This window comes from Mizuhopecten yessoensis, unplaced genomic scaffold (assembly GCF_002113885.1).
Source record: "Mizuhopecten yessoensis strain PY_sf001 unplaced genomic scaffold, ASM211388v2 scaffold1321, whole genome shotgun sequence".
NCBI classification, from domain to species: Eukaryota; Metazoa; Mollusca; class Bivalvia; order Pectinida; family Pectinidae; genus Mizuhopecten; species Mizuhopecten yessoensis.
In genome coordinates, this window is record NW_018403988.1 from 38,463 (window position 1) to 66,413 (window position 27,951).

Sequence of the window (27,951 nt, forward strand, 5' to 3'; positions counted from 1 at the left end):
ACTTCCACTGACCTACTACACCGTCTATGTCTTTATTATCATTGTTTGTCTGTCGGTAACCACGCTCAACAGGGAAGTTATTTACTATGTACAAATGCAGGTCTAAACAAGTAGATCTACACATTACTGCAGTGATGGGCGTATCCAGAGCAGAGATCTGTTGATATTACTAACTAGTCAGCAGCATTGTCAAATTCAGCCGAACATTTGACTAAGTTTTGATCAAACTTTTACAATGTCAGCAGGAAAGTGACAGATTTATCAGCAAAGCTAGCGGGAAGTTAATCATGTGATTGTGAATTCCAGGCTGGATAAATATGGACAATGTAAGTGAACATTGAGAAGTGTGGAATGGAAAACTTGGATTCATCATCACAGTAACCCTGTGACATCAGTGATCGTGAGGTAGTTATTCTACAGTGTTTTTACATTGCTATAAGTTTAAAAAACATATACCACTGGATGGGACAGTTATAAGTCAAGTTTGTTTTCCTTTACATGACAAACTCTTATTTGTGAATATTTACTGATAACAATATATTTATACAATAACAACAAACATCTTCAAGGCTTTTTATCAAGATGGCAACCCCTAAAAGCCAAATTCATCTCCGTATTAAAGGTCAAACGACATGTATTCAACACAAGGGGAGAGAACTAGAAATGTTTTGTGAAAAATGTCAGGAACTGGTTTGTCTAAAATGCCTTTCTTCTATTCACAAAATCCATCAAGTTTGCGAGCTAAGTGAAATCACTTCTCAGAAAGAACCAGACATTAAAAACTTCATAGACAGAAGAGAAAAAAATGACCTTGTACAAATTGGAAAATACATCACCACTACAGATACCCTGCTTAAAGACAACACCAGTACTTTTGAGAAGCTGTCACAAAAGTTAAAGATGCAAACAGATAAATTAAAACAAGCGCTGGACATGCTTACAGCACAGACACTCTCTCTTTACCACAAAATGGAAGAGGATAATACCAAACTGATAAAGAAATACAAACAGGACCTCGAGATGTACGAGAAGCAACTCAAACAACAAGTTCAAGAATGTAAAGCAGCTCTCCAGCGTGGTTCACACATACAGATTTATGATGCGTATTGTGAGATCCATTCTCCTACATACAGTCTCCCTGTAAAACCTGTCCTGGGTACTGCCAACTTCACTCCAAATGAAAGTCCTCAAGATCACTTGAAAAATGCCTTGGGAAAAGTTATCACCTCAGGTCAAGGTCAAACTTTAACTGACCAGGATCGGTCAGTCACAACATCTGATGATCGGGGACAACCCTCTACACAACAACAACGGTCAGGAGCAAAAGTGAAGAAAGCAGTGACAACATACAAACTACTGCCACAGACCAAGGTAGTGGAGGAGTGGAGGCCTCCATGTCAGATTGATTATATATGTCCCACCACTGATGGTCAGGTGTGGACCAAGGACAGTAATACATTAACTCTCCTGGACAGGAAGGGTAAAGTAATACAGGAGATCACACACAATTATGTCTGTATCAATGATATCAGTCTGTCACCCACCACACACACACTGTGGGTCTGTGATAATAAAAACAACATCATGGAGCTGGTATCAGGACGACAGACACACAGATTCAGTACCAAGGAGGATCCCTTGTGTATATGTATTACAGCCAGTAACCATGTCATTGTAGGGTTGACCAAACACATCTCCAAATTTACCACAGATGGTAAAATGGTGTGTACTACAATGGCTAAAGGGACTGGGAAACCATTAGCGTGTACACCACACAGGATCTCAGAGTGTCCTGTCACTCACAATGTGGCAGTCGCTGATTTCAGTATTGAAAGTGATGGTGGTGATGGAAATGAACATGTTGTTGTGATGGACACTGATTTCAAGGAGCTGTTTGTATATAGAGGTGACATCCCCAGTACATATAACCCAACACCACAAACAGGAGGTGGACCATTTTACCCCTGTGGTGTGGTGTATGACAGTGTTGGGAACCTGATCATAGGGGACTACAACTACAGGGTCCTACTCATCAGTGGACGTGGTGAGTTCCTCAGGGTCATACACACAGACACATACTTTACATCGACTGTAGGTATAGACAGGGAGGGTGTCCTGTGGGCAGTGTTTGGTGGTCGCAATGTCAAACTACTACAGTACAGCAGTGTGTGACACCTGTAACCAAACAACTAGTATATCTAGTTACCATGACAATGACATGGAAATTGAAGACAAAAGAAACTTATCATGATTACAAATCAACTACACATTGTGTGACATTCACAGGATTATAAGTAAAATGTCTACACTACAGATTGTGAGACATTCACAGGATTATAAGTACAAGAGGCCCAACGGGCCTGCATCGCTCACCTGTTATTAATCTAACACTTGTAGTCTTAAGATTTCATAAGAACCTATTAAAAGAATTAAACATATGATGCCTCTGACCTTGATTGTCGAACAAGGACATTAGGTTGAAAGTGGATCAAGGTCATTCATTTGAACTAACATGGTAGTCCTTCATCCCAGCATGCTACAGGCCCAAATTCTGAGTACCCTGGCCCTTTTGCTTATTGAAATGAAGTCGCTTGAAGATTTTACGACATTTGACCCCTGTGATCTTGAAAGTTGGTCAAGGTCATTCAGTTGAACAAACTTGATAGTCCTTCATCCCAGCATGCTACAGGCCCAATATCAGTACCCTGGGGCTTTTGGTTATTGAGAAGAAGTTGTATGAAAATTTTACGACATTTGACCCATGTGACCTTGAAAGTTGATCAAGATCATTCATTTGAACAAACTTGGTAGCCCTTCATCCCAGCATGCTAGAGGCCCAATATCAGTACCCGGGGCCTTTTGGTTATTGAGAAGAAGTTGTTTGAAGATTTTAAGACATCTGACTCCAGTGACCTTGAAAGTGGGTCAATGTCATTCATTTAAACAAACTTGGTAGCCGTTCATCCCAGCATGCTAGAGGCCCAATATCAGTACCCTGGACCTTTTGGTTATTGAGAAGAAGTCGCTTGAAGATTTTACAACATTTGACCCCTGTGACCTTGAAAGTTGGTCAAGGTCATTCATTTGAACAAACTTGGTAGCCCTTCATCCCAGCATGCTACCGGCCAAATATCAGAGTGTCCTGTCACTCACAATTCACCAAACTCTTGGATTTCTGTAGTACTTGCTGGTTTTGATGAATGGCCTTTTGCTGTAAACATACATGTAAATCAAAACTGCATGAACTCAAAAAACACAAGCAAACTAGAATTTTAAGCCAATTAATGGCTAACTAATACCACCCCTCCCCCGCATCTCATCATTTGCAAAATATCGCTTGTAGCAGATGATGGTGAGCAGTTTTTACACCGTTCATTTCTTCTTTGTTAATGTTACACCATCTGGCCAAATTTGGACAAAATTAATCTAAGGGCTACATGAGCTGATGGGCCTTTATACCAAAACCTGTGTATATATAGTGACCAGATTACCACTAACAAAATTTCAACAAAAAACAAAACGCGTGTACATCTACATATGGTCCTTAATATTCCCGTAGTAGTGCCACTGAATTTGGCTCACAAGGTTAAGAGTAGTAGTTTTGAAAATGTTTGTCCAATCATAGGTCTTCTTTTGGTTACCTTGACAACCAACATTTTGGAAAATTGTACCAATATATTTGCTATCCCTAAAACCTTATATATATATATATACCAATTTGCAGCTAAATTAGACAATACCTCAATTTTGACCAATCAGGAACCTCCATTATGTTTCAATAGTCAACGTTCTGGAAACACCTGCTGATACGTCAAATTATCACTGGTAATTTATGACACTTGACCAAGTTTCAATAAAACTGAGAACTCATAAGATATTACGGGCCATCACAAAAAAAACTGTGTTCAGTGTCCTGGTTACCATAGCAACCAAAATTTCTATTAAAAAAAATCTGCATACACATCTACACATACATGGTCCCTAACTAGTGTTTTTGTTACCACCATTTTACAGCCACCAGTGGCTTTTCAATTGGGAAAATATCGTGGCATTTAAGTTAACTCCTAATCATGAAAGAAATTTAGGAGTTAATTATTGTTTCCTTTGTTCTTCCTTTGTTTTTTAGGCTCATTCCTTAACTCCTTTACCCCAGAGTTGTAAGCTTGGAACTGACAGACAGACAAGTTGATTCCAGTATACACATCCCCCCCCCCCCCCCCCCCCCCCCCCCCCTTCCTCCTCTTATTTTTTACTTTACTACTTTATGTGGTAACTCTTCATTTGATGCAAAACAAAAAACAAAACAAAAGTGTCCTATATATTATTATCAACAAACTCATCCAATATTTACAAGTTCACTCTAATTTGGCCAGACAAAGTATTAAGTACTTTACTGAGAGCAAGCTCTTAGTATTTTACAAATATTTTTTTACAATTTTAGGAGATGTATTTTACATTCTATCTACCATTTTTTCTTTTCTTCAGTGAATGGTGAATCATCCTTCCCTTCTCATCTCTTGCTGGATATGAAGTATATCCTTTTTTGGGGCGTTTTCGTTTTCGTTGTTGTAGTACATATATATATATATAAAATTGACTTATAAAGTTAGTTAAAAAGGTTTGTCTGCTAAACCATGGACTTATACATTAGATATACAGTTGTATATAGATATCCAAATCACAAGTCGGGCTAAACAGTCTCACCAATCAATCAAACATTTCAAACCTAATATTAAATCAGGTAAAATTCACCCATCGATATTCTGGACTCGCAAAACTAGATCTATGTGTGGTTATATTTTATAAACAATATTGAATGAACTGTATTGTTATTTTCAAATGCATCATTTCATAAGGTGAAAAACAGTACTAGTCTGATGACAATTTACTTACCTGCTTACTAGTATATCTAGTATATCTACACGAGGCGCCTTCGTGATGATGGATTTCAAGACTCCCGCCACAGTATTGTTTGACACACATCCGAGGAGTTCCGATTGAAAGTAAAGTACTGAATGATGCGGTCCGAGAGATATCGAAAGGAAGTCCCAGTAAATAGTGACATGGATCACTATTTAGTGTGACAGTTCAACAGTGCAAATAGAACTATTTAAGACGATGCATGCGTTGATATATACGATAGCTCAGCCAGGTCCATACTTATCTGACACACATCACATATGTTCTACTTCCGGGACAAAATATTCCAAATCATCATCACCTAGCTGCTTCCAAATCAAAAGTCAAAATACACATCATAATTTTCAGTATGTTTAAATGTGTTAATGGTAGTAATTCGGTCTTGTCTAGTAACTATTCACAATGAGCAATGTATGATAAATACATGTCATTCCTATATCAGCCCTCATGCTAATATGAAAGTCTAAGGTTGATATTAGGAATAAAGATAAGGTGTTAGATATATAGCAGGTGACATATTAGCTTCCACAGGGACTTGGGGATTTGTTACAGCTATATTTGGACCTAAAATAAGGTGTTCAGAGCAATTCTATACGCTTTAGGGGTTTAGATCGACTTTCGGTAAAAATGCCACCCCGATGATTACATATACGAGGAGAATACATTTTACGAGCATATAGGAGGTTTTAACAAGTAAACATATCCATCTTTCCAACGGTACTAAGCATCATTTCGTACATCAACCAGAAATGTTGTTTTTGATGCAAGAAAGTTAGGTGGGTCGATTTTCAACATCGAGAGCTTTCCACCCTTCTGGTAAAAATTATTGCGGTGGCATTTTTACCGAAAGTCGACCTAACCCCCTCAAACGTATAAAATTACTCTGAACACCTTAGTTTAGGTCCAAATATAGCTGTAACAAATTATCAGGTCCCTGTGTTAGCTACCAGACATTTATCTATCAGAATTTCAAGTCTGGTGTTGACACCAGAGAAAATTAGGGCTGGTGACCTATACAACATTTACATGCCACTGGCCACTGTCAGTTTCTGAAGAACAAACAAATATATATTCCGTCTGAAGGGATAAAAACAATATGATCAAGTGCATAAAATCTTTCAGCCTAGCTTTCAGATGGCCCATAACAGATCCTCCCGTTATGGCTATCGGAGTAGTCTCCCCTCTTAACACATAAAGCTACTATATCCTTGACCTAGTAGTAACTGAATTTACAAATGTCGAAATTCAGTGTCGAATTGAAATTAGAGTGAATGGTACATTGGACATAAGGATCAGGGCGTTTCACAAATTAAGATGAGGAAGTTGATTTAGGCTTTTTGTGTGCATTGCCTCATACAAAATGATATTTTGCCTTCAATGACGGGTTGAAATTAATCTAGAAACACACACATACATTATACTGAATACGACACGAAAACAAGGTCTACGTATTCATGCAATGACCATTTCGTCAATATGTCAAACACGTAATACATGTATAGGGGGGAAAATGTGGGAAAGATAGGAATAACGAAAAGTATGTAAAAACAAAAGCACAGACTTAGATTATCTAACAATAGTAAGAAGTAAGATAATGTGCATTTATGTAGCTCTGTCAGAAAGTATACAAGCTGTAATGTAACAAATCTCGGTAAGATCTCTCTTTAAATGAGATCTTCAGGTCTAATATAGATTTTAATTAAATTGTTTGCTACACCTAATCTGCACTAACTTGAATAAAGTTTGGGTTATATTATATCTACAGGAAAGTCACACTCGTCTTCTACGAACTGTTACTGTTGGCGTACATAGTACAATGTATTTTGGACATTATCAAATAGTTACTTCTCTTTTTCTTACCACACAATGGACTGCTAGCATTGGATGTTCGGCGAATGCGAGCATGTAACCTTCTACATTTGTACAAATAAGACCGGTGACCCAAAACAGAAACGCCCCCAGACATTTTGCCCCTGTGCAAATCCGCACACAGACATGGAAATATATCAAAAGTACCGGTATATATTTTTAAAAAGTTAAATACCTAAAAATCAGTTCCTTATTAAACTCCTTCAGTGGCCCAGTGATTAGCCGGGACTTATTTCAGATAGGAACTACACTTGCTGATAGGCTGATTTAGTTGTGCGAGTCTTATTAGCAGTCTCCCTTTCTGCATTATAATAAATGCATTAGCTGTACCAATGACATTAAATTCAAAATGATGAATTATAATTTAGTTTTCGTGTGGTGTAAGTAATTAGGTAATATTCTGAATGTGCACAAACGACTTAACACGAATAGGCGATCATGCATATGACCATTTCCAAAGCCTACCCGGCCCGGCCCGGCCGTATCAGCCTGAGGGCTTTTGACCCATAAATAACCTTGTAAGTAGGTCAAGGTCATTTTCGTTCTCAAACTTTGTTAAGGTCCACCAAAGAAAAGCTACCAGCCAAATATGAAGATTCTATACCTTTCAGTTCTGAAGAAGAAGTCGTTTGAACAGTTTGACATATTTGACTCCTGTGACCTTGAAAATAGGTTAAGGTCATTTTTCATTCACAAACTTTGTTGGGCTCCATCCCAACAAGGTACCATCTGAATTTAAAGATTCTATACCTTTCAGTTCCTCAGAAGAAATCGTTTGAACCTTTTGATATATTTGACCCCTGTGAACTTGAAAGTACAATAAGGTCATTTTCATTCTCAAAATTTGTCGGGACCTTTCCCAGGACGCCACCAGCCAAATATTAAGATTCTGTACCTTTCAGTTCTTCAGAAGAAGTTGTTTGAAATATTTGACACATTTGACCCCTGTGACCTTGAAAGTAAGCCAACGTCATTTTCATACTCAAACTTTATTGTGCTCTTATTTACCAACGAAGCTTTCAGCCAAATATCATGACTCTATGCCTGCCCATTCTTTAGAAGAAGTCATTTAAAGGAAAAGTTTATGGACGACGGACGACTCCATTAGATAAGCTCACTTGCCTTTCGGGCACGTGAGCTAAAAAAGAGAAAGACAAGTCGAGGCATCTTAACGAATAATTTTTATTGAAATAGAAACAAAATAGTACATCCCCTGATTGTCTGATTTACTAGTGAAATGTAAAGTGTTCCTACCTATAGGTGACAAATACAACTGTACCATATCGTGGATTTCTATATCAATGTGGTTTAATATAAATAGTACATATGACCTCATTAAACAGCAACCAAAAAGAAAAGTAGACTAATACTAGTATTTCATAATAACAGTACAACCCTCCTTTTTTGTTTGCCTCCTCGTTTCTGCAGACATATTCCAACGTACCCTTTTTCTTTTCATCATTTCCCTTAATTTATCACCAAACCCCTTTTAACGACAAAATTTCTGTGGACAAATGGCGGCGTTATAGCAAGGATTTACTGTTTGCACATACATGTATACCCGGTAGGATTTTTTACAAGTGTCTATTTCATGGAAGGTTTATATGATGAAACATAAAGTTTTAATTTTAGGAGGTTCTGTCAAGCTAAAAAGAACAACTTCAAGGTCAGATTAATTAACCTCATAAGAAACTTGATGATACCTCTTATTAAATTGCAATCTTAAGTTTGACGTCATGTCTATGACGTCACAATATATCACATTATTCTATTGGTTAAATTCTGACATTGGGTGATAATAAATTATGTAATACTGGAATATATGACATGGATGTATAACAATGTGTAAATAAGGATCATAGATACAAATATGATTTACAATTTTTTCCATATAAATATTTGCAGGTGGATACAATTTATAAGAGCCTCCAATTTTTGTTCATATTTGATGTATATTAATTTAGATACAAAATTATTCTTTAAAAGAAACTAGTTAAATAAGGTAGTACATTGTAAAATGATTTGACAACTTGAGATATGTATTACAACAAGGCTTGGCATTCTGAATCTACTGATGGGGGGAAATCATTTGGCAGCAATTTTCATACATTTATATGAAGTTAGAAATAATGTACTTGTAATAATGTGAGCCCCAACAATAAGTAGGTGACCTATACATAATTAATACATATTATCTGACAAACATATGAAAATGTGTTACAGCTAAGAAAATTTTCAAAAACTTAGCAACATCTGAAAATTTAAAAACATGTTATCGTTTCTATTTTTAGACGATCATAATTAATTAATTTTTCTATTACTTAAGCTTTGAATTTCATTTTAAATGTGGGTGTACACATTGTCATCCTCGATACTCCAGGGGTTAGCTCACTTTAGCTTGCTGCACCCCTGGAATATATATATATATATGCCATAGCAAAATTGAAGGCACAAAGATAGCTGTTTGATTGGTCTCTGGTAATAAAAAAACCTGACCAATCGCTAGGCTGATACCTGTCTGTAATTAAATCTGTAATTTAGAAAATGACCTTGTTTCAAAATTAACCATCACATTATGAATTGACCGTTAAACTTAAATACAATATCCAATACAATGATGTCTAACTTAATGAGGTAGTCACCTAAGCTATCTGGACATATTTACGTATCTGTACTATTATATCTTCCTCTTTAAAGCCGAAAAGCCTCTTACATAGATGATGCTGTAAGGAACATGAAGATTTAAACCAGATAACATGCAGCATCAGTACCAATCAATGGCTTCAGTCTCGTTTCAAATTTCCTATTTGTTGGAACTTGTCTATAATATTTTCCTTTTGGAAAACTTATCAACTCTGATGGGCATTTAATATACAGAACTAAATACTGAACTAAAATTCTAAATTCATGACTTGTGTCAATTTGTTTTAATTAAGTCAGTTACGATGATTGATCATCTCCAAAAATGGATCAAATGATGATCGAATCAACGATCAATTGGACAAATGATTGACGATTGACAACCAATAGTCAATTAATTATAAATAGATAATTGATTTATGATCTTTTCAGGCAAATAGTAGACAGATTTTTCTCTTACCCTGGACAGGTGTATCCACAACTTTTCCCAGTGTGAGATATATATTTGTGTCACCCTAGGGTTGAGATGGGGGGATTCCCCTATTCATAACAATTGTATGACGTCACGTCAACAATGAATCAACGTCACATCAGCCCTGCATTTAGCCAGTGACGTTAACAGTACATTATGTACATGATACAAAATGGGTGAACAGGGTAAGAGAAAAAAAGAATCATTCACCCCCTTGGTGTTAAGACAGAGAAATCTCAACCCTCTGGGAAAGATTCATAAATTGCAAAACACTCAGCAAAGCCTTGTGTTTGGCAACTTAATTATAAGCATCTCCCCCCTCGGGTTGAGGTTCCCCTATCACATCCCCAAGGGGTTGAGAGATTCTATTAATCCGTCATATTTGTTATTAGATAAATGTCCTATCTATTAAAAGCCCATCAGGGGCTAATTAACAAATTAACAATCACATTGCTAAATCAAAATACACTAAAGTAATAAATAGCAAATATATATGTATACATATAAATGGGTAAAATAGACTAGCTTTTACAGTAAGGAAACACAGAGGAATGTATTTGGCATTAATGGGATGTCCCTTTCAAGTTATAGTGACTAATTCAGGTGTAAACGTTACCTAACTTTCATGTAACTTCAATACCATATAATAGAAAACATCAGTGGGAACTTTCTTTTGTAGATTTATGTTTCCAAACCATATTGCTATTATAAACTTCCACGGTTGGTTAATAAGTTGACCTATTATACCTCTAGTGAAAATCCTGTAATCTGATTGGTCGAGACAAGTTCATTTCACACTGTCACATTCGGTTTAACATTGAATCAATGGAAGGGGGAAGGGCGCTCCCAACGCCCTAGCAACAGGCGACAATGCGGTGTGACGGTGCAAAATAGTGATCGCGCAAAGTAGATGCACCTTAGGTTTGTTTCAGCGGCCATTTTTTTCCATTGCGATTCACCACGCCTGTAGGCCAACAGGCATTCCATGCCGCTACTGTGTATTATTCGCTGGTGATTGCTATGACGTGTAACACTAAAATGAGTGAGATTTCCAAGCGCTTCCTTGATTTGGTAAACCTGTAACAGGCCATCTGCTAGATAAACACAGGCATACTCGGAAATGTGGAAATGACGCAGTAAGTCTAACCTATCTTTATTTCTAATGCAGAGGGCCATTGGGATTTTCATGGTGATTTGATGTGAGAACTTGGGCACTATCACACTCTAATGCATGTAGTATTTATAAAATGTGAGTCGGTTAAACATTAAGGTTTCTAAAAATATCTGTTAGAGTGAATTTCTGTCAAAAGTGGGATCAACTATGCTGACATTGACTTGACCAGCACAACAATAAATAAGACTGTTTTATTTGTTTCTATAATACTGTGTACAGTCATCTATGGCCTGTTCTATTTGTAACATATATTACACGCTAAACAAGTGCTCTGATTAGCGATGTTAAATGTACATAGACCCAAATGGGTATTGTTCTACAGGTGATAAAAACAACTGATAAGAATTCACCAAAATGTGTGTATAAACAACTTATCTTTAAATATTGAGCAAAGAATTCGCGGCTGCCTGCAACTCTCGGGAGCCAGGCTGTCTATCAGTGTTAGTACAGCCAGGTTATGTACAGTTAACAGGAGCCAGGCTGTCTATCAGTGTTAGTACAGCCTGGTTATGTACAGTTAACAGGAGTCAGGGATGTCTACAAACGTTAAGAGTCTGGGCTGTCAACAAGGAATTGCTGCGAGATGGTGTTGAGTGTATTCATGAAAGCTGCCTCCTCTTCTGCTGTCGACTTGGTCCAGGCAAGGGGTAGGTGAGTGGATACTGATTTTCTATCTGTGTAAATAATGAAATTCATTTATACACACATCAAATAGTCCTTTAAATATAGGCATGAAAATAACAAGGGGTCCATAAGCTAGTACCGTAATTTACCGGTGATAAGCCCAGGGGGCCTGTGCATGAATACATGTCAAAAGTAGGGGGTGGGCTTATCACCGGGTACGAGGGGTGGGCTTATCACCAGGTACGAGCCTGCGTTTTACCGGTCATAGGCCTAGACAATGTCCGCCAATATGGGATATAGTGAACAAAGAAGGATTTCATAAAAAAAATGGTCTAAATTTTCAGATACTTTTGTCATTTTCTTTTTACCAAGTTTCCCCTTGGGAGCCCCAGGGAAAACCCCCTGTCTGAGTATAATTTATCTGATGAGATTTATTTGAAATGTAGGTGAGAATCCAGCTGTTAGTTTCAGATGGATTTTGAACAGTTCCTACTTTGTGATGGGAAAGCTGTCTAACTGAAATGTACATGAGTGGTCTATTTCACTCTTTTATATGCAAAAACAGTCAGTCTAAAGATTTCAAACACGGGGTCATCAATGGGTGGTTTTTTACAATTTTCATTGTCTAATGACCTGACCTGAATAGGTGTCAATTTCTGCCCTAGTTAGCCCCACTCGTTTCAGCTTGTTTAACATGGCGGAGTTTCTTACTTGGACAACAGATTGCTAACCATTCTAAATCTAATCAATTTTTAGCTGTCGTGTGGTTGAAGTCATTGGCCATCCTACGCCATACATAACAAAGTATCATCATTATAGTTGAGGAATAAACCCAGATATTGAACCTTATATTACTTTGGTTTGTCGTCTATTTGATAATTAACAAGATGCTTTAGCGCTCCTCTGATAGGTTGTGGGGCTAGGTGACCTACCTTGAAAGAATAGTCCACTGGCAAGCGTGGGTACAGATTCCGACACCGACAGCCACACCAAAGTATCAGCGCCCTCTTCTGGAGTTCGTAGCCTTGTCTTCATTTTCTCGTAGAAATCGGGCATAGAGTTTCTCACCGCTGTAACATAGTATTTCTTATACATTGAGTTTGTCATATCTATTACATTTTATACAATGTACCTTGGGTGTCAACTGTAATAGACCTGGGCCCGTATTCATCAAACCGTTCTCATGCTCAAGCATTTGTGTTCAAACCGAATTACTTGTAACTTGCTAAAATCATGTCACACGATAAAAATGTCAAGTTCAAATATTTTAATTAGCTTTCTGCTTAACGTTTCTCCAATGTTCTTCCAAATCACGGACAAAATGTGATATTTTATTTATTTATCCATGGAACAAGAACTGGAGCTCGAGCACAGAATCTGAGTTTGAGCATGAGAACGGTTTTATGAATACGAGCCCTGATAATTCTATTACTGGATTATCTCACTGCTCACAAGAGTTTGTGAATAGACGAGACATTTGCATTATTATTCATTGTGCCTTCTAGCTGCTTTCACTTGCTGAGAAATAACTTTTACAATATTCACATTTTTGCTTTACGCAGGAATAAAATTTGAAATGTTTCTACGCTTCCAGACTATTATACTGTACTGTTACAGTAAAAGTGACAATTCTTTAAACTGGTTTGCAGTGTGGACATTTTCCAAGAGAACGGTCCTGAACTCTATTTATTATTTGGGCCAGGTGTATCCCTTGGATTTTATGTAGGATGGGTTGTCAATAAATATACATGATTTATTCAATTGTTAATATCTAAAACATAAACAGAAAATGATTAAACAAAAAGTTGTAAAATGTTCATTTCACAAACTAAATTGGAGTTATCTCCCCTGCACTGTTTAATATTGAATTGTTATGACAGAAAATATGTAATGTTTGTAAATAAGTTTGGAAAGGACTTCAATAGGCCTAGTCTGAAGTCCAATCCATTTGACATATATAAAGTCAATAAAATCTGATGAAATGAGAACTCTATTTATTCTATTTATCTATTATCTATAAAAAATATTTGTATAAGGAATATGTGCGAATATGCTCCGCACGCATGGAGCCCGGCACATTACTGGAAGAAGAATAAGGATGTTTTCTTGCTAATTTACTCAACAGGACAAATGTGAACATTCCACACAGCAAAGATTTCCATTTTTCCATTTTTACCGTAACTATGAAATAAATTTTAATGTACACATTAATTTGTACTTTACTTGAAATAATTACATGGTACACATTTTACCTGGAGTATCTGCCCAGCCTGGGTGCATGCTGGAGAAATGGATGTTTGGGTATTTCTTAGCATACTGTTCAGTCATAACAACCTGTTGACGTTTGTTCTGGGCGTATGCCATTGTTCCATCAAACGGATTCATCTTTTCAGACTGTAGATCTGTACCATTGAGCTTCTGTACCAGCATACCGCCCGACGTGACGGTTATCTAGAAAATATGTTAACAGAGTTGAAATGTGTCTGTTTAAGATTTTCCATATAGAGTAATACCTTAAATGGGATCCTACCAAGCAAGGAACATACACTGGGAAGTCTAGCATGAAGTATTTGATTGAATGCTGTAGACTGATTGTAATTTGTAAAATCTTAATGTTAATAAATCTGTGTTCTTTTCTGTACCTTCTTGTAAAGATACCAATTCATATCTCTCACAAACATACATTATGCATAAATAATAGTTTATATGATGATTAATTTGTAATTGACAAGACAAAATTACGCTAAATTAAACATCACATTAGATATAAGTAAGACACCAATAGTAAAAGAACTAAACATGTGGAAACTGTTTCTATTTATAGAAACGGCCCAAACAGAAGCACTAGGTACAGAGACCCTGAATGAACTTCAAGATTGACTGTTCAAAGGGAGCACAAGTTATTTTGCTGAAAATGCTTTTTAAAGTAAAATAGACCCGGACATTTGACAATTTGAGAGGAAGAGCAATACCTTGCAATGAAACTCTGCATGAAATTATAGAGTTTGATAGAGTCAAGGGAATTCAAATTAGTGTGTGGAAATAAATATAGGACCCATTGTCCCAACATGGTCCAATTACTTCTACCACATGGTCCAATTACTCCTACCTAGATCTTTACAGTCCAGGGCCCGGTATTCATGAAATTGTTCTCATGCTCAAGCATGGAATCTGTGTTCAAACCAACTTCCTGGTAACTCGCTTAGATCGTGTCAAACGATCAAAAAGTCAAATGTAAACATTGAAAACAGAATTTGGCTTTAAGTCTCTTCAAAATGTTTCCAAGTCATTAACAAAGTAAGATTTATTTATTGAGTTATAACCAGAACAAGAAATTAGGCTTGAGCACAAAATCCATGCTTGAACATGAAAATGGTTTCATGAATACAGGCCCAGGGCTCTGCTTTCTATTCTCATCCCATTAAAACCCTTTACCTCATGCTATATCTATTAGGGGATAACCTTACTGTATTATGAAATTTGCGGCAGTATGATGGTGGTTTTACTGTCGCAAATTACTTTGATTGACCAATCAAATGCAGTGTACGTTACATCTCAAATGGATAAGAATTCTACATTCTATCTTTTCTTCACCTGCTGGATAACTAAACAACTCTGTAGTGAGTTGGATGTAAAACCACACAAACAAACAAACAAACAAACAAACCGCAGACTGAACTAACAGTTAAATCCTCTACCAAATCAATTACAAGTGACAAAAGAAAGTCCACCACGTGTCCTGCGACATTAAAATACATACCACCCCATCCCCCACACAGACGATAATAACAACCTGTGTGAGGCGGTCGTACTATATATATGTGCTTACGGTAAAATGTATAATGTTTTTATAATTGAAATGTCAGGCGATATTTTCCCAGAGAGAGGGAATATGTAACCTGATGTTTATATTGTGTTCATTATCTGTATATATAGATACACATAAGAGTTCGCGTATATATTTTACCTGATAGTACACATGTTTGTGATGCATTGATTGTGTTGGTGTGTTGGTGTACTCGTTTTGTGTGTTGCATGATCGTCACTCATTTGATTGGTCAGAGTTGTTATTTGGTCAACTGACCAATCGCAGCACTTGCTTGACCATTCAACTTGTGACACCGGAGACACTCTTATAAGGAGTCAGACATATATATGATAGACACTGCATACTGTACTTCCAACTTACATTGGAAGAAGTCCTGTGTTCACAGCGTCCTGGTGAGTGCGTCGCGTTAAGTATTTTATTATAATTCAATTAATTTATAATAAGTAAATTAACTACGCAGCACGATGAATAACTAAACTTTATTATCGGTAAAATGTATGTGTGATGGTGTGTAAGATATATTTGTTGTTTTATGTTTAAGGTATATATATGTATATTTCTTGTTTATAGGTTCTTTCGAACCAACGAAATAAAATACCAATTGTGAAATCAAACCCAAACGAGGAAGGCGTGTTGTGTGACACACCATTAATAACATATCAGCACCGTTCTATCAAATCATAATTAGGACTCGAGGATAATAAGAAAACAAATAGTATACATGCACTGTGATAAAAACTGAATCCGCTCATTGAAAGTCAGGTGCATACACTGGCTGAATTTTACAAGTAAAAAGTGCCATATTAGTTACTTTTTCATACTGATAACTGCAATAATAGTTTTCATTTGTAACAAACACAAATAACTTTTCTGTACTTACCACCCTAGATTTCTCTTGTTTAGATAGTAACGGTATCAGGGCAGTGGTCAACATATGAACACCTGTAATTTAGGAAGTAGTGGTCAACATGTGTACACCTGTAATTTAGAAAGTAGTGTTCAACATATGTACACCTGTAATTTAGAAAGTAGTGGTCAACATATGTACACCTGTAATTCAGAAAGTAATGGTCAACATATGTACACCTGTAATTTAGAAAGCAGTGGTCAACATATGTACACCTGTAATTTAGAAAGTAGTGGTCAAAATATGTACACCTGTAATTTAGAAAGTAGTGGTCAACATATGTATACCTGTAATTTAGAAAGCAGTGGTCAACATATGTACACCTGTAATTTAGACAGTAGCGGTCAACATATGTACACCTGTAATTTAGAAAGTAGTGGTCAACATATGTACACCTGTAATTTAGAAATAAGTGGTCAACATATGTACACCTGTAATTTAGAAAGCAGTGGTCAACATATGTACACCTGTAATTTAGAAAGTAGCGGTCAACATATGTACACCTGTAATTAAGAAAGTAGTGGTCAACATATGTACACCTGTAATTTAGAAAGTAGTGGTCAACATATGTACACCTGTAATTAAGAAAGCAGTGGTCAACATGTGTATGCCTGTAATTTAGAAAGCAGTGGTCAACATATGTACACCTGTAATTTAGACAGTAGCGGTCAACATATGTACACCTGTAATTTAGAAAGTAGTGGTCAACATATGAGTTGGAGTTTGAATCAATATATGGAAATGACCTACCTAGTGTGTTGGTGGAGAAATTCCTCTCCAGTCCATCCTCCGAGTTAACAGTCCTTGTGTTGACCATGCAGCCAGCATTGTTGATCTAGAAATGTTAAGGTCATTGGAGTGTATTGATAAACGGAAACAGGAAGTACATCCCTAGTTGANTCAATATTAAAGTAGTTCAAAGCAATCCAGGCATTAATTCAGTTGTTTTTTATCAATGAGTCACATGTGTCCATTTTTCTGTACTTCAGGAAACCGGCTACCTATTTCACTACTGTGAAGTTTTTCAAGAACGATAACTCTTACCTGCAATTACTATGTGTATATGGTTTTATTATAAAATGTCAATTTTTATATCGTGTATAGAGAATTAATTTTACACAATTTCACCCTTTATTAAATTGATATACATTTATGCAATACTAATATATGTCAGTATCATTTTTATTGACATTATATTTTGTAAAAATATTGTGTCTTTCATTTTTTTTTCAAAATTCACTCCTTTTTGCATAAATTTCAATTTAAAATCCTTAAAACTCTGACAACCTATATTTTTTTTTGTGGCAGAATTTTTTTTTTATTTTAAAGCAATATAACTACAAAATTTAAAGAAATTCTACTGAGAAATGGTGACACAATCCTATTACCTTAAGGCATCCTAGTGAATGGGACACAAACATTCTAAATGATTGTGTACAGCTATAATCATGTATCTTCATCACAACGCCAATTTATTCTAGATCTGAAAATGTTTTGAAATCACAGAAGGGGTTGGAGACACAACGTCCTAGATAGCTGAAATTTCTTCAATTTCTTGGTCGAAAGTACCGTGGATACCACGAAGGTATTCCGTCTTTACGTATTGCAGAGTTATCCTCTCTTGGGAGCAGGTATTGATTGTTACGTCATTGGTTTGTGTGAGAAAATTACGTCGTTTTCTCAAAAATTGATGACGTCACTCTCACAAACAAGTAACGTAACAATCAATACCTGCTCCCAAGAGAAGATAACTCTGCAATACGCAAAGACAGAATACAGAGTTCCATCTTCGCTAGCCAAGTGTTCGCTTCGTATACACTCCGATCGCGAGTGTATATGAAGCGAACACTTGGCTAGCAAAGATGACAGAGTTGACACTGGTGCGTAAGTTAAAAGGAAAAAGTGAGAACAACAAAGCAAATCTTTTTGACACTTCGAACAGATTTGCTGTGTTGTTCGCAATTTTTCCTGGATTTTAAATATTTTGAAATGTAATGAAAATTTCATACCATACATGACTTCATAGATTACAAGTATTATGGTGAATACTGTTTGAGAACAATTTCTGGAAATGACCAGGTAATCACAATTCCATCCTCTTAGTATTTGTCTAGTATTGGTTAAAAGTTTAAACACAAATGAACCATTGAAATCAACTCTCTACAGGCCCACCATGTTTAATTATACCATATTGTGTTTGTGTGGCCAAGGGATTCTAGGTTCCATTTCAAATTTTGATGAAACAATCCTTGCAGCCTCTCTTGGATCTCTATGATTCCTTTAATCCTTCCTGACTTAAAAGTTTTTAAAGAAAATTATCCTGAACGAAAGACAGGCAATATAGCTGTTCCATGTCCCTGATGTAAGTTGTAACCTCACCTGGCCATATACTTAACACTTACAAGGGAAATTTATACCTAGAAATACTCTACCTCCTTGCACAAACTTTAATCCAATACTTCACAATATTAAGAATATGTCCCAGATATAAGATTATTATGTCCCAGATATAAGATTATTATGTCCCAGATATAAGATTATTATGTCCCAGATATAAGATTATTATGTCCTGAATATAAGATTATTATGTCAAGGATATAAGATAAGTCAGTCCCGGATATAAGATAAGTCAGTCCCGGATTTAAGATTAGTCAGTCCCGGATTTAAGATTAGTCAGTCCTGGATATAAGATAATATGTCCTGGATATATGATTAATCAGTACCGGATATAAGATTAAAGAGTACTATAACAGCTACATACATCAATGACACTATAATCTAAAACACTAGCGAAGCATACATATTTTAGAGAGAATTACCAAGACATTCAGAGGTTTTCCTGATGAAATGAAGTTCGTAGCAAACCTGGTAACATCTCTGGGTTTCGACAAATCCAATATGTGAAGCTGAACATTCTGAAATTATACGAATAGTGATTTTAAATACATGTAGATGTCATCCTTACATTAACAAGAGGCCCAGAGGGCCTGTATCACTCACCTGAATATGTTTAAAATAATTGGTATGAAGTAAAAATATCACACTCCATGGTAGGTGCTGTAAGTACATATGAAATTTCAGAAAGATCCATCAAGTACTTGAGATATAGCGAGAACAAACTTCAAACAGAGCCCCACCCCTATGCCCCTAGGGGGTCATAACCACCAATTATACAAAATTGAGTCCCCTTGGCCCAAGGATGCTCCAGCCTAAATTAGGATAAAATCCCTTAATCACTATGGTAGAAGAAGGATTTTAACGGTTTTACCTCTATTTCCCCTATTGGGCCCCGCCCCCTGCCCCCTGCCCCCAGGGGGGCCACACCTACCATCTAAACAAAATTGAGTCCCCTTGGCCTAACCAAATTTAGTCAAAATCTACTTGGCTATTCAGGACTAGTAGCAGTTTAAAGGAAAGTTGACGGACGGACGGACAACGGACGCTGCGGTATGGCATTATTATAAGCTCACCATGGTCCTTTAGACCAGGTGAGCTAAAAACTAGATTTATGAAAACTTGGGAATTGGCTATTTCAGTTTCATCACCCAATGGGCTTTGTTTCTTCCATATACTGAAATAATTTTCCCAGGTTTCCTATATGAAATTGGTACATTTATTTGAAAACGCTATGTTGCATGGATAAAAGTTCAAATGACCGTGCAGTATTATACAATTATGGACTTTTGTGCTGGTGAATATGAACCTGAAAAAGTTCTATTAACAGAGGTGAAGCCGACGTCAATACAACTTTTTCAGGTTCATATCACATCATATTTTCCAGCACAAAAGCCCATAACTGTTAAATTATATGCTTCAACAATGAAATTTAAAATAAAACACAAGGTTCTGAATTTAGCCAGGGATGAATCAAACAGTTATGCATCGTAGCTTTCGAAGACGTTGTCAAGGTTCTTTTCCTTAAGATAAGCATGGAGGACACGCACTGGGCTGTGTTTCATGTTTCCAAAAAAGGAAGCCACTTTCAAGGGTTTAAGCGTCAATGACTGTTGTCTGGCTGTCAAAATGACTGGGGCATATCTCTTTGCTAGATTACTGCAGACGATTCAAAACAGCTTTGGTTTATACAAACTTGATTTTGTGACTCTTCCTCAACTGCCTGCCGAGCTTCTGCCCCACGTTTTGGATCACGACAAACCATGTGCACAGTCCCTCCTGAAACGTACAAAACTTATCATGTTATCTGTACAGGTATTACAGCATTCTGTAACGTCACAGTAACAAACACCTTGTCCAAAGCATATACCGGTAACTAAGAGTGGAAAACAGGGGATAAAAGACGGGCAACATTTAGATCAGCAAATAATCAGCAACAATCTGGTTTGGGTAAGGGAAAATTCTAACGAAAATCAGATTTAGTGACGAAAACAATATCAAATATACATGTAGGTATGTTTGATTATATATGTAACAGGAGAAGAAATTTGTATGACCGAACAGGTATTTGAACTCGGGACCTCCAGTGCTCTATTCAATTCGGCTACCTCACTCACGGATGACGCCGGCCATTGGCCCATGCGTCCAGTTCTGCAACATTCCTTGAGCTCCCTACCTTTTCTAGGTATTCGCCGCCGAAAAAACCCGTCGACTGTTGATAGGATGTTAAACAATGTACAACTGATCTCCGAAAACAACACTATTTACAACCAGGATTTGAGTATCATACACAATGTACTTTACTCATTCACCCCTGAAGACACATTTGAACTCTTCCAATTCAAAGGTTGGAAAAGTTCATTATGAAATTCCTAGGGTGAATGAGTTAAAACAAGGATCAGTCAAAGGCACCACTGTTACAGGTGAAGAAAAATGCACTGCCAGAACAGGTTTCAAACCAGGGACTTTAGAACTCAAGACAGACACTTATTAATCAATTGAGTCATTTGGTCACGGGTGATTGACCGAGCCAGTTTCACTACACACATATATAAATGTACCTTTTTTTGCAATGGCCACAGCGGTACACTTCCCTATGCCACTGTTGGCCCCTGTGATCATATAACTTCTGCCTGTTACATCAACATCAAGATCGGAGGCCTTAAAGTCTTTACTGGCACTGGCATAGCCTCCCCTGAAAAGATTTGTCTTTTAGTATAACATCATATAGTTCACAATACCAACTTTTCAAGAATCAGTTTTGATGATCGGCTTGTATGTGTTTGTTTTACATAACTGACCAAAGAAACTGGAAGACACTCACCTGAATTCAGTGACCTTATCATCCAAATTTCTTGTGACCATTTGATCATAAAACATTCACTTGTTCACACTGAGATGGGACAAAGTGTAGAGGGAACAGAATAGAATGTCAAAGTGTGGGGAACATTCCTCGGGTGGAGGGGGGTTGACAGTAGAGTAGGGGTCCAGAAACATAAACTAAGGGGATGAAACAGAATCGTGAGGTGATATGGGGGGAGGAGGTTGGGGACAAAGGCCACATTACCCCGCCCCCTATACTCTGCCTCCCATCCCTTCATTACCCCGCCCTCTATAGTCTGCTTCTACACAGTGGCCATTGTCACCAAGCCTCCTCCCCCATCTCCCAAGGGATTGGTGGCAGAGTAATAGGGGGCGGGGTAATGAAGGCATGAAAGGCAGAGTATAGGAGGCGGGGTAATGAAGGGATGGGAGGCAGAGTATAGGGGGCGAGGTAATGAAGGGATGGGAGGCAGAGTATAGGGGGCGAGGTAATGAAGGCATGGGAGGCAGAGTATAGGGGACGGGGTAATGAAGGGATGGGAGGCAGAGTATAGGGGGCGGGGTAATGAAGGGATGGGAGGCAGAGTATAGGGGGCGAGGTAATGAAGGGATGGGAGGCAGAGTATAGGGGGCGAGGTAATGAAGGCATGGGAGGCAGAGTATAGGGGACGGGGTAATGAAGGGATGGGAGGCAGAGTATAGGGGGCGGGGTAATGAAGGGATGGGAGGCAGAGTATAGGGGGCGGGGTAATGAAGGGATGGGAGGCAGAGTATAGGGGGCGGGGTAATGAAGGGATGGGAGGCAGAGTATAGGGGGCGGGGTAATGAAGGGATGGGAGGCAGAGTATAGGGGGCGGGGTAATGAAGGGATGGGAGGCAGAGTATAGGGGGCGGGGTAATGAAGGGATGGGAGGCAGAGTATAGGGGGCGGGGTAATGAAGGGATGGGAGGCAGAGTATAGGGGGCGGGGTAATGAAGGGATGGGAGGCAGAGTATAGGGGGCGGGGTAATGAAGGGATGGGAGGCAGAGTATAGGGGGCGGGGTAATGAAGGGATGGGAGGCAGAGTATAGGGGGCGGGGTAATGAAGGGATGGGAGGCAGAGTATAGGGGGCGGGGTAATGAAGGGATGGGAGGCAGAGTATAGGGGGCGGGGTAATGAAGGGATGGGAGGCAGAGTATAGGGGGCGGGGTAATGAAGGGATGGGAGGCAGAGTATAGGGGGCGGGGTAATGAAGGGATGGGAGGCAGAGTATAGGGGGCGGGGTAATGAAGGGATGGGAGGCAGAGTATAGGGGGCGGGGTAATGAAGGGATGGGAGGCAGAGTATAGGGGGCGGGGTAATGAAGGGATGGGAGGCAGAGTATAGGGGGCGGGGTAATGAAGGGATGGGAGGCAGAGTATAGGGGGCAGGGTAAGGAAGGGATGGGAGGCAGAGTATAGGGGGCCGGGTAATGAAGGCATGGGAGGCAGAGTATAGGGGGCCGGGGAATGAAGGGATGGGAGGCAGAGTATAGGGGGTGGGGGAATGAAGGGATGGGAGGCAGAGTATAGGGGGCGAGGTAATGAAGGGATGGGAGGCAGAGTATAGGGGGTCGGGTAATGAAGGGATGGGAGGCAGAGTATAGGGGGCGGGGGAATGAAGGCATGGGAGGCAGAGTATAGGGGGTGGGGAATGAAGGGATGGGGGGCAGAGTATAGGGGGCAGGGTAAGGAAGGGATGGGAGGCAGAGTATAGGGGGCCGGGGAATGAAGGCATGGGAGGCAGAGTATAGGGGGTGGGGAATGAAGGGATGGGGGGCAGAGTATAGGGGGCAGGGTAAGGAAGGGATGGGAGGCAGAGTATAGGGGGCGGGGAAATGAAGGGGTGGGAGGCAGAGTATAGGGGGCGGGGTAATGAAGGAATGGGAGGCAGAGTATAGGGGGCCGGGTAATGACGGGATGGGAGGCAGAGTATAGGGGGCGGGGTAATGAAGGGATGGGATGCAGAGTATAGGGGGCAGGGTAATGAAGGCATGGGAGGCAGAGTGGAGTGACCATTGTAGACAGGTGGTTGAATATGTAAAATTCGGGAAGGAACTGGCCATTGGTTGGGGGCAGATTTATAATAGGGGTAGGGGAGAGGGGGTGGGGCGGATTTATAATAGGGGTAGGGGAGAGGGGGCGGGGGCGGATTTATAATAGGGGTAGGGGAGAGATGGCTGAGTGTATAGCAGGACTTAGCAGAGTACAATTAATGTATACAGGTGATAGAGTTCTAGTGTGGCACGGAATGAATCTGGATGCTGAGGTTGGCCGGACCAGACTACATAAATACTTGTGTACTTCAAGTGTTAATGATCCTGGGTAATGGTACGTACATGTGTATACAGTGATAAGGAAAGTTGAAGTATTTCTGATATACTATTCTTTACCCAAGGGAAATGTGATTCTCCTCTGGGAAACAAATATTCATGTTTCCTTCCTTATACTAAGGCAATAAATAGAACTATATACTGATTACATGACAGGTACAAAGTACAGCCTAGTGTTAATTTAGAGCCAGAGATTGATTTTTGACTTAAGTCGCAGGAAAACCAACTGCTATTAATTATTTACTGTATTTATGGCTTGCTGTTGCATTTAATTACTTATTGTATATATATACATTTGATTATACGCCAGTGATCATAAATATATTACATACTTATATATATGGTATGGAATGCAGCCCTCGATCTATCTAGTGTGTTGTATAGGTTTGTCTTTGTGTGAATTCAAGTATATGTAGCTTCTGTATCAATTGTTTATGTGAGATGACATATATATATATATAGCTACTGTACATACATATAAACCGGTAGTTACCGTATGTATATTAACCATAATAATTGCCCATCCCCCTAGCTATAAGTGGCCCCTCCCCTTAGCTATAAGTGGCCCCTCCCCTTTTTTCAGGAGGAACTGAAATTATATAGGAATGAATAACAGTGAAATTATATAGGAATGAATAACAGTGAAATTATATAGGAATGAATAACAGTGATAACAACAGTTAATTATAAAATTGCAAAAACTTTGATATCACAGCTCACATTTTATCATCCTAATGCACATCCCACTAAAAGACAATTTTCAATTGACCAGTGGGCAGTAATGACAACAAACATGGGTAACGTGCGTGATAGAATGGATCTTCAAGAATCGAGCATTCCACATGTGGAGTAACATATCGTACAAGGCCTTCATTTTGTATGTTTCCACTTTCGTCTATAAAATAAAATCATATACAGGACTTTCCCGGAACCCCTAAAAGTACTTTTCAAATAAATTCACTTGGACTCTATGGTTTGAAAGGACATGTCTACTTCACAGTGTGTTTTGATCCTCCAATTTTCAGAGAAATGTTATTACATTTTTAGATCATGAAATTGCTAAATGTCAAAGGTCAACTAAAAGCTCGGTATGTGTAGGTATGTAGGAAAATTAAGGCTTTTTTAACTTGAGTGTTTTTACAAGCTACTGCATTCATGCTAGGTTAAGTTATATAGAGACAGCAATTCAGACTCCTGCTAGGTTAAGTAATATAGAGACAGCAATTCAGACTCCTGCTAGGTTAGGTTATATAGAGACAGCAAGTCAGACTCCTGCTAGGTTAAGTTATATAGAGACAGCAATTCAGACTCCTGCGAGGTTAAGTTATATAGAGACAGCAAGTCAGACTCCTGCTACATCTAGGTTAAGTTATATAGAGACAGCAAGTCAGACTCCTGCTAGGTTAAGTAATATAGAGACAGCAAGTCAGAGTCCTGCTACATCTAGGTTAAGTTATATAGAGACAGCAAGTTAGACTCCTGCTAGGTTAAGTTATGCTAGGTTAAGTTATATAGAGGCAGCAAGTCAGACTCCTGCTACATCTAGGCTAAGATATATAGAGACAGCAAGTCAGGCTCCTGCTAGGTTAGGTTATATAGATACAGCAAGTCAGACTCCTGCTAGCTTAAGTTATATAGAGACAGCAATTCAGACTACTGCGAGGTTAAGTTATATAGAGACAGGAAGTCAGACTCCTGCTAGGTTAGGTTATATAGAGACAGCAATTCAGACTCCAGTCTCTTTTTTTATCCATCATGATCGATATCAGACCCATCCTAAAAGATCATACATGTATAAAGGGTACAGTAGATATAGGCCAAAAGACTGGGTCCATAGCGAAAAGACATATTATTAGGCCTTAAACTGATTTAGCTAATTTCTGGTTCGTTTTATGATATCTGTGTGTATATATGCATTAGCATTGTATGACAGTATGTGTATACATGGAGGATTGTTAGTTAAATTTTGGGACAAGGGATTGATTTTTGTTCCTGTCAGTATTTATATATATCATAGGTTCCAACATGACCCATGTTATTGTACATAATTAATTGACTGTGATATATACAATGGCATCTTATTTGAGCTATAATTTTCAACACATACACGTACAGTACCTTAAGAAGACTAACACAAGTCCAGTATTTCCAATATTATTTTACATATATTTCTGAAAATTGATTTACAATATATAAATTGTTGATTATTATACAAAGTTACAGGTACTATTATAGTATAGTGTATTGCATATAGCTAGCCGCTATGTATACATAAAGTATATAGCTAGCCGCTATATATATATATATAAAGTATATAGCTAGCCGCTATATAAATAAAAAGTATCTAGCTAGCCGCTATATATATATATAAAGTATAAAGCTAGCCACTATATATATATACAGTATATAGCTAGCCGCTATATATATATACAGTATATAGATAGCCGCTATATATATAGCATATAGCTAGCAGCTATATATATATATATAAGTATCTAGCTAGCTGATATATATATATATAGCATATAGCTAGCCGCTATATATAACTTATAAAGCAAGCCGCTATATATATGAAGTTTATATAGCGAGCCGCTATATAAATATACAATATATAGCTAGCCGCTATATATATATAAAGTATATAGCTAGCTGCTATATATATATATATATAAAGTATATAGCTAGCCGCTATATATATAAAGCTAGAACTGTAGCATATAGCCTACATTTTACATGCATGTTATAATATCATCAAAAACCTGTAATGGTTGAGAGTAAATCAAGCAGAATCAGAGAACATGTATTTATGTATTTAAATGACCAGAGAGCTATATTTGGATGTGTATATATATATATATATATATAATTGTATACCAACAGATCTACAGCACAAAATTAATGTTGTACATAATGATATTACACAATATTTAATTGTACATCAATTAAATTAAATTAGAGCATTATACATGTACTTAATATTATGTCTCCTATTTTGATATTTCACAAGATTTTCTTTGTCTCCTATTTTGATATTTCACAAGATTTTCTTTGTTATGAAAACAGCAAAGTTTCTTTTAATTAAAATTCACACAGCATTTACTGTATTTTTTTCTCTCAAAGGGATCATATAATTGCTTGTGTGCATCCTTTTCTGATTTTGAAATTTTTACAAATTAATTTCTTTGAATTCCCCAAACAATCTTAATGATGACAACTCTACAACATATTACACAATGATGTCATCAATGTATTATTATCACTGGGGGAAAGTAATATTGTCACATCACTCCGGACTAATTACATATTTCCTGTGAATACTTACTTTGTGTATTCTTTCATGCCCTTTATGAACCAAATAGTATTCCTGAAGAAGGACATGTCTGTACACTGTCTGTAGTCCTGACAAGCTCTGGCCGTTTATTGTCCTTAAGCTTGCAAACGATCTTTCCTGGTATCAACCTGATTATAAAATTCATTTTTGCATTTCACAACCATCATCATTACCGTTATTTGTGAAGCAACCATTGTGACCTTAATTAGCTATAGTGACATATACATAAATTGCATGACAACTAAAACCGGATTATTAACTGCAAAGGTATATATAAATAACATCAGCTTTCGCCCTTGATCAAAGAACCCGTCCTGACAGACAGCTGCATAGCACAATCTGAAGTCTGCTGTCAGCAAATCAATGATGAATTTGTACGTGAAAATAGGATGAAAATGCACATTCAATACAAATCTTATTTAGAACAGCATTTGTTTAAAAAATAACTCTTTTAAGACTCAATTAACGACTAATTAGACAAATATACCATTTGTGTCGGCGACGAAAATAATTAAATAACGTACATGTACATGGAAGTGGTGTAAAATTATGCAAGCATGTGCTCTTTGTTTTGTTTTAAACGTCACGACCTTTGAACAGGATCTCAATATTTGA

General features: G+C 37.8%; 2 protein-coding genes across 3 annotated transcripts; one reads left to right on the top strand and one right to left on the bottom strand.

The window, feature by feature from the left end:
* The first annotated feature begins 582 nt into the window (after positions 1 to 582).
* LOC110459973 lies at positions 583 to 4,161 on the top strand. The gene is made up of 3 exons (XM_021512558.1): positions 583 to 1,480; positions 1,946 to 2,044; positions 4,127 to 4,161. The coding sequence occupies exons 1-3, from the start codon at positions 583 to 585 to the stop codon at positions 4,159 to 4,161; spliced, it is 1,032 nt and encodes a 343-aa protein (XP_021368233.1).
* Positions 4,162 to 9,236: 5,075 nt separating this feature from the next.
* Positions 9,237 to 27,933, bottom strand: LOC110459978 (dehydrogenase/reductase SDR family member 12-like). 2 transcript variants are annotated; one of them, XM_021512645.1, is made up of 10 exons: positions 27,861 to 27,933; positions 27,328 to 27,464; positions 21,391 to 21,524; positions 20,526 to 20,608; positions 19,255 to 19,350; positions 17,186 to 17,270; positions 16,409 to 16,470; positions 13,952 to 14,150; positions 12,632 to 12,769; positions 9,237 to 11,749 (listed from the first exon to the last, which is right to left on the bottom strand). In XM_021512645.1, exons 2-10 carry the CDS (start codon positions 27,381 to 27,383, stop codon positions 11,622 to 11,624), a joined length of 981 nt encoding a protein of 326 aa, XP_021368320.1. In that variant the 5' UTR covers positions 27,384 to 27,464; positions 27,861 to 27,933; the 3' UTR covers positions 9,237 to 11,621. The 2 variants fall into 2 exon arrangements, with proteins under 2 accessions (XP_021368320.1, XP_021368327.1); XM_021512652.1 differs by having other exon boundaries at positions 27,824 to 27,883.
* Between the last annotated feature and the right edge of the window lie 18 nt (positions 27,934 to 27,951).